We start from the raw sequence: 10,303 nt of genomic DNA, 5'->3' as shown, positions 1-10,303 counted from the left end.
TGAATTGTTTATTTTACGATTCTCCACTCAAAACACTGTCTAATGATCAAGCTGAAATGAAAAGAAAGGTACTCTTTCTAAGATCTTACAAAAGATATGGTTTGAACAGATTATTATACACAGACTGATCAAAGCATTTCATGGCTAGTTTTGGTATAATTAGTTCAGCTGTGGTTACTGTGTACTTCATCTTCCGTCTTACAAAGTTTCTTTACAAAGTATGGATTTGTCCGATGTATATTCAAAGGGTGTTCCGATCACAAGGAATCAATGGCCCTCCTTACAAGCTCTTCTATGGAAACAACAAAGAAGCCTTCAAAATAAGAAGGGAATCCATGGCCACAACCAACCACGGAGTTGTCACCATACTCGTCACATGATACTTATGTCAAAATTCAACCACACATTCACTCATGGATCAAAACCTATGGTAAAACATTCCTGATGTGGTATGGCACTAGAGCTCAATTGATTGTAACCGAACCAGATTTGATGAATTTTTTTTTTTGCATAATAGAGATGGGACATATACGAAAAAGAAAAATGATGGGCTCATTGAAAAATTGTTTGGCGAAGGACTTGTTATGAGCCGAGGTCAAAAATGGGCGAGACACTGGAAATTGGCTAGCCATGCTTTTCATTCTAAACCTTTGAAGGCACGTTCATATAACTCAGTAAGCTTCAATTCAGTAAAGACTGAAATCTAATTCTGTTTGTTGTTTTCTTTGGTGTATGGTTGAAGCAGGAAATGGTTCCAGCCGTCCGTTGAAGCTATGCTAGAGAAGTGGAAGATGATTCATGAAGGGAATAAGGAGATCGAGGTTCAAAGCGAATTTAAGCTCTTAACGTCAGAGGTAATTTCAAAGGCTGCTTTTGGAAGCAATTATTTGGAAGGCAAGAGCATTTTTGATATGTTGCAAAGCCTTGTTTCGCTATTTTCCATGGATTATTCTGCAGCAAGGTTCCCTGGTATTAGGTACATTCCCTTTTTTTGCGTATTTTTTTTCTTTCGTTTTAGTGTACAGTTGCACTGAACTTTTATTGATGACTAGAACAAGAGCTGAAATGGATTCGGAGAAAATTGAAGAAGAAATGCACAAATCCATTTTGAAGATAATAAATAAAAGAGAAGCCAAGTTGAAAATGGGAAATGATTTTCTTGGATCACTCATTGAAGCTTACCACGAAGTGGACGAAAATAAAAGAATTACTCTTGAAGATCTCATAGATGAATGCAAAACTTTCTACAATGCTGGTCATGAAACCGCGACACCTTTACTTACATGGACATGTTTATTACTAGCCACTCACGCAGATTGGCAAGAAAAGGCCAGAAATGAAGTGATTGTGTTACTAAAAGAAGATCAAACCGCAGTTGCTCAAAATCTTCCGGCTTATGAAGATATATCCTACCAAAACTAAAAATTATGAGTAGAAAACAACATTGAAACTCATTCTAGTTGTCCAAATTTTGTATATATATGTGAGCCAGGATTTGACATATCATTTGACCCTGGTTGTATGTATTGGGATTTCATGTAATCTAAGTTCCGATTTCTTTTCTTGCAGATGAATATGATCATTAATGAAACATTACAGCTTTATCCGCCAGTGGTTATGATAATGAGGATGGTCGAAAAAGAAGTGAAACTCGGAGCTAATAATCTGATCATTCCGCCAAATACAGAAGTGATTATTACACCTTTAGCACCTCACCATGACCCTGAGATATGGGGAGAACATGTTCAATTTTTTAAACCGGAGAGATTTTCAGAAGGCATATTGACAGCTGCACACAACAAGTTCGGTTTTGTTCCGTTCAGTTCCGGACCTCGAAACTGTGTTGGTATGAATTTTGCTGTTAACCAAGCAAAAATTGCATTCACCATGATTCTGCAAAATTACAGCCTTCCTGTCTCCCCTGGCTATATACACTCCCCTATTCATGGCCTGGTGAGTTGCCCTCAATATGGTCTTCAACTCACTCTTCACCCCATTGAGTGATGCCAAGTAATAACAGGAGTTTCAGGGATCTGAAACAATTCTACACCAGTGTGATAATATGGTTTGTATGATTCGCAGAAGTGTGTGTGTCAACATTATGTTTGTTTTCTTATTATACAGATCCTACTTGATTATATCTTATTATCTGATCTGAACCCAAAGTTAGGCGCAAGGGTCACAGAAAATTACCTGCTGAGAATCCAGTTTTGATTTTCTTTCTCCTTTACAAAATTTTGTTCACAAGGAATTAAAGGACAGATTCTACCATGGAAACAGAGCAAAGTCTTTAGCACAAGAAGTTTAAGCATTTGAAATCTCATCTGGATTTTCTAGTCTAGCGAAAAAACTAGGCCTAGCATTGTACTCCCAACACTTCATCACTCCTTAATAGAGCAGCCTTTTCTGCTAAACAATCGACACAACAACTTATCTCTGAAGCTATATAATGAAGAATGACAAAACAAGGATTCATGCAGACAAAATTAAGCACAGCATACTTGTCATCGATGGTTCCAAACACACGACTTCAAAATGGCGGGGAGTACAGCTTTCCTCACTGAAATGTTTGACAACTAGGTTTACTTCTAAGCTGATGTGAACGGCAAATAACTAATCCACTTTCCCTTTCTCTTCTTAGAGAATCTTCACCATTTTTTTAAAGCGCTTTTTCCTTCCGGGCAACACCAACATTTGTGATTTTTTCTTCTCCATTGCCTCCTGCTTCTTTTTCATCTGTAAAAAAATACATAATATCAGTTAATTAGACAAAGGTTTGATGACTTTGTTTTACTGAAACCTACTGTATAAGGCTCTCTACTACACATAAATTAACTAAATTCTAATGCGAGGCAAAAACAGAGATATTGGCAGTATCCATAAACTGAAAGGAAACCGCTTGAAATGGGAACACCGTTTCTTTATTACACAAAAATCATGGGAAGGTGCTGGATGAGCCCATAAGTTCTTTACCTTATACTCTTTACGCAACTGCCTACTATTTCTAGGCTCCCCCTCAGAAAAGACTACAGCACGTCGTTGTCCAAGGAACTGCCGCCTTCGAGTAGGAGCATCCTTGGTTTTGGAAAAAAAATAGGAAGTCAGATATGGCAGAATGACAATTTGAAAATTGTACCCAAAGTTCAGATTAGAAGATAACCTTGTCGAGCGAATCCCCGAATAGGGATGCCGTGAATAGGTTGAAACAGCGAGGAACCTCAACTGGTTTCCATTCAAGCCTGAAAAATTCATCACTTTTAAGAATTTCCCGGCGGAATGCGCATATAGCAATCCCTTCTCGGAGTTGATCTCCCTTCCTCAGTTTATAAACGAGATTTTTTGGTGCAGCCTGCCTCAAAACAATACGTTTAGTATCACAAAACAAGCTTCACCAGGAATGCAGGAGCTCCTGATACAACAAAAAAAAAATCCAATACAAGCATGTATCCAATTTGGACATTCTCTAGAAGGAACAGTTTTAGCCAACTCTATAGCACATTAGTGAAGGTGCGCCACATACAAAGTGATCCAATGACTACCTGTAAGAATGATACAGACATACAGTAACTCCGTCCGTTGAAAAACTACAATACCACAGAAGTAAATGGATTCCAACCTATTGTTCCATAACTTAGATACTCGCAGGGGAACCTAATGAAAGCATACAAGAGCAAATATAGAATACATGAAATTGTTTCCAAGCATGGTATATAAACGCCACAAACCTCAATAACTCTCCCACGAACTCCACTTGCGGTCTTAATTAGTGCATTTTTATGCCTGGCAACGTCAAGATCTGATCTAAACACGTCCTTGATAAGAGCAGTTTTCCCAATGATCTTGTATGGAGTTCCCTTCCGTTTACATCCCATCACAATCAATTCAGCTTGGTTGGAACCCAGTATGACACCTGTTGCTATAATCTGAAACGCTACCTGGTGTTCAAATGCAAGTCGTTAACAAACAAAATAAGAATTAAACATTCATGCAAATGAGTAATAGTTGAATTTATCTCTATGTCACATAGTTAAGGAAAAGTATCTCCATGTCACACAGTTGGTAGCAAACAACATAAAAAGTAGATAAGCAACAAAATTTTAACATTAACCAAATATAGGTGATGACAAATACAAAATGCAAATTTTAAGTTTTCGTCCAAGGTGTTATCCTCCACATCTAATACAAAGACAGTCTCGATAAGCACACTATTTTGCTACTCTATACTTTGTATTTGATTTTTGGCCAGATGCATTCAGCCATTCAGGGCTAGAATTAAGCATATATATTATGAACACACAAGAGCTTAAAGTTAGGATAGGGGAGCGCCGAGCACTCTATTTTGTTGCAGCTGAAGTTAAACATGTATCAAACCTTATCGTCAGTGACATTCTGAACAGCGACAATACCAGTATTGGGGCATGCAAGAGGCCCCCAAAACATTGCAAGACAGTACGTATCCTCGGGAGTGTAACGACGCATTTGATGCAAACCAGATCGTCTGGTTTCTTTCATGGCATAAACCGGTGTTGTCTGGTAACGTCTCCAACCAACTGAAACAGTGATTGGATCTTTTGTCTTCAATAATTTTGTGTGCAAACTATGCTTCTTAAGCCTTGCCTGGAAGAACAACACAAAGTACACGACTAAGAAGTTCTGTAGATGTATGTATCCCACTCTAGACGTAATGAATAAAATTTCATCAAAATGGTGCATTAAACAGTACAACATTATTTGACGTACTAAATTCAAAGTTAGAAAAGGCTTACAACCTGCATGTATCCAACATTTTCCTCTTCAAGACTGATACCTCCAACGAGAATAGGGTGACACGGATCAAAAGTTTCAATCATCTCGAAAGGAACACCATGAACTTCCAACCTTATAAAAATCCCTTTTCTGAGACCTTCTCGACCAGCTTTCCCAATTTCTTCGATATTAGACTGACCAGACTCATCAGGAGTCTCTATGTACTCCAGACCCTTGTCATAGAGAAGATCCCCAAGAACACACATTGGAGCACAAAAGAATGTTTCCTTGTTGCTCAACCCTTTATTTTGGCAGCAGATGGTAAAGGGCAAGGATCTGCTACCCTTGTAATGCCAGCTATAGGGAAATCACCAACACCAGCAATGTGCACCTGGAATAGTACACCTCTAATCAGTTCTTATAATGGCAACAAAATAGAAAAATACTTGTGATAGAATAAGTAAAAACTATAAGTCACATGTACATCCACAGCAGAAAAGTGGGCCAGCATGAATAAAGAGCGAAAGGTTGCAAACTTGCAAGTCAGCGTGTGCTTTAAGAATCCTGGACACTCATTTACCAGAAAGAGTGTTAGCATTAATTGCAAGCTTGCACCTCTCTCTCTCTATCTATCTATCTATCTATCTCACAGACACACACACACACACCAAAGACATGCACTTGTACTGTTTTTTTGACTTTTCTTGTACAAATAGGCACAGGTTCAGAAACAATAAAGAAAGCCAACCAACTAGATACCAAAATAGTTTCCAGATGAGACATTTCTATGCAAAATGCTATTTAGCAGTATGTTATAACTATCAGATATGCTCTTATCAAAAAAATGGACAACCAAACTATTTGACCAGGTGGCTGTACAAGAATGCAATCGCTCTATCGACCTGACACGTAACGGAATAAAAGGCATGTTTACTGTTCACTGCACCGATATAATATGCTTAAATTTGAAAGAGTCGCAATAACTTAACAAGATGTACCTTAGTTCCTTTCCTAATATTACATCCTCGAAGATAACCATCCAAAATTATATTTCTATCACATTTTTTGTCCATGTGCACTCGTGCAGCTGGTGTAACATCTTCAAAATGATCTACCAGCACATAAGGATGCGCGGCTCGCCATGACAAGGGATGTAATTTCATATCTGATATAAATCTTGCTAATTCATGAATTTGAGATTTCCGGTACCTGTTATTATAGATAGACTGGGCGAGAAACCACGATGAAAAAGCAGCATTCCCAGTTTGACATTTACAGTAATTTAGTCCTCTTTTAGTGAGTCTATTGAACTTAAAAATTGGCAAACAATAGGTGCATGGCTTATTTGACCCTATACACTTTCATCTGAAAGAAACTTACATCCCACGATCAAGACCAGATAAGGAGAATAGTTCTGCTCCATCGCATATCTCAGTCCAGAATTGAAGCCTGAGGCACTGCTTGGATTCGCTCATTTTCTTTATCTTTAAACTCATCCAGATGTGTCAGAACTCCCATAACCTTTGGAGAGCCGTGCACTTGTAAAAGGTTAGCGAACTCAAATGTTTCCTGAACATTTTGCAGAGGGACAAAAAGGAAAACAAAACAAAACAAAAAACACAACATTAGGCATGGAATCATATAACATTCTGACTTGTTTTCTCAATTGGCCAAAACAAACCACAACTAGTACTACTTATATGGTGTAGTTGTTTGACATTGTAATTTATATACACTGCATAATGGCCCAAATAAAAAGGGAATGCTAACGACGAGAAATGTGAATTTTCGCGGAAGATGGGTAGGCAAAACAAAGACATTGTAAACTTGGTAAACAGAAGTGATGCAGCATGTATCTATCTAGTATATTAATCAAGAACTATAGATGCATAGAAGGAATCAGCGTAACAAACGATTCACATATTTGGAATTTTATAGAGTGATGAGTTACCATTTCAAAGCCATAACTTGCATCAATAAGTAATATGACTACATCAGCATACTTTGAGGCATCAATCATGCCACACACATCATTCGGGCACTCGACAAACTGTAGCCGCCTTTTCTTACCTAACAAAACATTCAATCAAAAGCATAATCAAAACAACATTATCCCATAAAACAATTTAAAATAATAACAGAAAATGGTATATGCACCTGCTATGATGGTAATGGGTCCTCGGATGTCTTTAATACTTCGCTTTGTATAAAACTTGACTAACGATTTAATCAACAGGGACTTCCCAACCTATAATATGAAATACCGGCATAACTACGTTTATATTGAGAAATTAATCAATCGAAATAAACTGAAACTAAGCATAATTTTGATAAAAATTGGAAGATATAATTACATTGGGAGGTCCTTGAACTAGAATTACATATGGAGCTGGTTCTTCTTCTTCCTGATCAATTTGTTGATCCTTCTGATCACAAGCAGCTTGAGATTGTAAGTTGGCATCATCGTCATCTCTCTTCCTCTTCTTTAAGGGTTTTTCAGGAACAGATTTACCTTTTCGTTGAGTACTAGAAGAAGAAGAAGACGAAGCAGACACCATTCTAACAAGCGGCGAGCCGGCGACAGACGGGGCTTTCTTACTTTCTTTAATACTCCCTCCCTCCGTGTATAATAGGTGGAATATTGGATTTTCCTAATCTCACTAAATAGGCCCAATTCTAATTCCAATATACTTTTTGACCCATATAACCTTATTTATGTTGTATTGAGAATAAGACAAAGAATAAAAACATGAAAAAACATGAAAATTTATGAAAACCAAACAATTTCTTATTCTAAAAGATTTTAACTTTTCCGTCTATATAATAAGGATGGAGGGAGTAATTCTCTCTTTTTTTTTTTTACGGTTTCAGGGAAAAACCGTCCCGTGCCATAAACTCTGCCTAGTGAGCCGTGACCAAAATTTGGCCCTTCATTGGTTTGTGCTATATGAAAATGTGGTTTGGGCTTAAACCAATTAATGACAACCAATATTGTGGAATGCTAAATTCTTGTTTTGTCCTTGATAAATTTTGTTGAACGAAAATAACCCCAATTATCATTTTTTTAATTATTCAAAATCATGGAAAAGACGATCCCGATGTATAATTGAAGTACTATTTTATTTTGGTTTTGTACCCGGTCCGAAAAAGGTTGAGAGAAACACCTTGTTTGGTGATTAAATAAGGGAGAAGGAATAAATGGCATCAATGCAAAACCCCATCTTTTTAATTTCTATTTTAACTTCAGTAATTTTGTAAAACTTCTTCAGGATTTGGTTAAGGGAAGTCGTGGATAGTTGCAGGTAGTTCATCCATTAAGGAAGAACACTACTAAACATGAAACTTGTTTGTTTTTGAATATTATCCCCGTGCTAAGTTCGCCCAATTAGGTTGATATTTTGTCCAATCCCTTAGGTTTAACTGGTCAGGAAAGTTAAAAGAGACATCATGAATATTTAGAACTTGTGCATCCCAACTCCCGAGTCGTCGATTCATTCCCAATATTTAACAGAAATTGTGTTGATTGATTTAGGGCACTGGCCACGACTGTGTTTCGGCCATGATTTCTTCTAGACTAAATAAATTTATCCCTGAACTTGAAAAGGGATATGAGATTAGTATGTATTTTTGTGCTTTCAACTTGAAAGTACCAGACTCTTAAGAGACCAAAACGTTTCGATTCCCCCACTTTCCTACTCGAATGGTTGTAACCAATTCACTCGCACTCTATTCTTTTGAATTGTTGTCTTTTTATATCAGTTAATGTTAACTTTTGACATTATTCATTCCCTAACCTATTATTAGTAATTTCACAAAATCCAATCTTTTGATTCCAATTTCAGAATGAAGGAGCACGAGATTAGACCGAAGCATTTGGTGGTACTATTAGCAATCCCGAAGAATAAGTTTTTTCAAATGAGGGAGATTGTTATCATGGAATCAATTAGAGAACCTTGCGATTCACCGAATGATGTTCAACCTTCACTACACAGTGTTGGTGAAACTGAAGTATTTAACGAGGAATAACAGTCAGATCATTTTGATTACCAAGTTCATGAGGAACTGAGTGAGGAACCCGATTCAGTAGAGGGGGATGAAGAAGGCCCGAAAAGAATAATAATAAAAAATAATAAGAAGAAAAACATTATTAACCAGTTATTGCCTATTGAGGAAGTCGGTCATGGGTTATCCAGGGAAAATGGTGAAGTCCTCTTTGGATACTAAGACCACATTGCTGCTGAAATTTGGCGTCAATGGGTAATGTCGATGTTGTAGTTTTTGGTAAAGTTTGTTTAGGCATCATGTACTCACCAATATATTTTTACTGTGTAGAATCCTGAACGCGCGCGACGCTAGAATTTTGAAGCTACACAATCTATATGAAACAATGTCAAGTTGGCTGATGGACGAGGAATGCCTCGAGGTTCAAGAAATTGTGCACAAATCGGGATTTATTTGCATTTGTGGAGATGTTTTGTTTTGATACTGATCCCATTGGCGAAACAACAATAAACCCAGACGACGTTGTCCATATTTTAGGTTTACCCGTGGTTGGAGATTCGGTAGATGTTGGTTACGCCCCTAAAATTGATTGGAAACCCATGAAAGACTTAGGTTTGAATTTTCTTAGATGGAATGACACCGAAATGGAAGTTAGTCTAGGTTGCTGCTTAATTGCCTAAAGATAACCCGGATGAAGGACCTAAGAATAAAAAGAAGAGGGTTGAAATTCTTCAGGCTAACAGAATCGAGGGACCGCTTTAAGGGGAGTGTGAAAATACCAATTCCTCAATCCCCAGGAGAAATCAAGTGAACTTCTACGACGATATTCCCGGACAGAATAGGGAAATTGGTGGATACCAACACCTACAATTGTTTCAAAATGTCCATGTTGTTAGTATATATTCATGGGGCACTACTTGCTTTGCATTTTTAGTCCAAAATTTGAGAGAAGCCTCTCGGAAAAAAAGTAGTATAACTTTTCTCCAAGTAATAAATCTTTGATCCCCTTGATAATTGTAATGTGATTTTATATTGTTTAACCCTTGATTTAGTCGAGATTAGGACATTCTTGATTAGTAGTTTTAGACTTGGTTACTTATATGTGGTTGGTAATTATATAATTATGGGATAAGTAATTAACTTTGTGTATAGGTTTGGATATAAGAACATTTTCCAACATTGAAAAATAGGTTTGTGACAAACAAAACATGGGATGTGTCCTCGTACCATCAAGCTCGAGACTTGATGAGCATAAGGGTGTCGCTGGGTCATTTTAAGTGGGATGATAACAATAATGTCAAATTTGACCTTATATCGATTTGAGAGATGCTTATGAAAAAAGAACCAATGTCTCCATACCAGAAGGGTAGCCGGAGGATAAGGAGAAACTGAGTCGACCCAAAATTCTCCCCGATTCAAAGTTTTTGCAACCTGCATGTCCATAAATAAATCCTAAAAACCATCAATTGAGATTTCCTTTATCTTATCTTACTATATTCCATCTTAAAACCTTCTGATTTCCCTAATCAAACCCATTTTTGTCATCAATTTTTTT

The 10,303-nt window shown here is 37.2% G+C and overlaps 1 protein-coding gene and 1 pseudogene across 1 annotated transcript; one reads left to right on the top strand and one right to left on the bottom strand.

The window, feature by feature from the left end:
* The first annotated feature begins 765 nt into the window (after positions 1–765).
* LOC113279746 (cytochrome P450 CYP749A22-like) lies at positions 766–1,422 on the top strand. Its single transcript, XM_026528417.1, has 2 exons — positions 766–976; positions 1,053–1,422. The coding sequence occupies exons 1-2, from the start codon at positions 774–776 to the stop codon at positions 1,420–1,422; spliced, it is 573 nt and encodes a 190-aa protein (XP_026384202.1). The 5' UTR covers positions 766–773.
* Positions 1,423–2,179: 757 nt separating this feature from the next.
* LOC113282984 lies at positions 2,180–7,358 on the bottom strand (annotated as a pseudogene).
* Between the last annotated feature and the right edge of the window lie 2,945 nt (positions 7,359–10,303).

Source organism: Papaver somniferum, chromosome 5, assembly GCF_003573695.1.
Source record: "Papaver somniferum cultivar HN1 chromosome 5, ASM357369v1, whole genome shotgun sequence".
Lineage (NCBI taxonomy): Eukaryota > Viridiplantae > Streptophyta > Magnoliopsida > Ranunculales > Papaveraceae > Papaver > Papaver somniferum.
Note: the sequence above shows the minus strand (reverse complement) of the source record. Positions and strands in the feature narration are given on the sequence as shown.

Coding starts and splice junctions, on each gene's coding strand:
- LOC113279746 (XM_026528417.1), top strand. CDS start 774: ATGCTAGAGAAGTGGAAGATGATTCATGAAGGGAATAAGGAGATCGAG. Junction 977..1,052: donor GCAAGGTTCCCTGGTATTAG/GTACATTCCCTT, acceptor ATTGATGACTAG/AACAAGAGCTGAAATGGATT.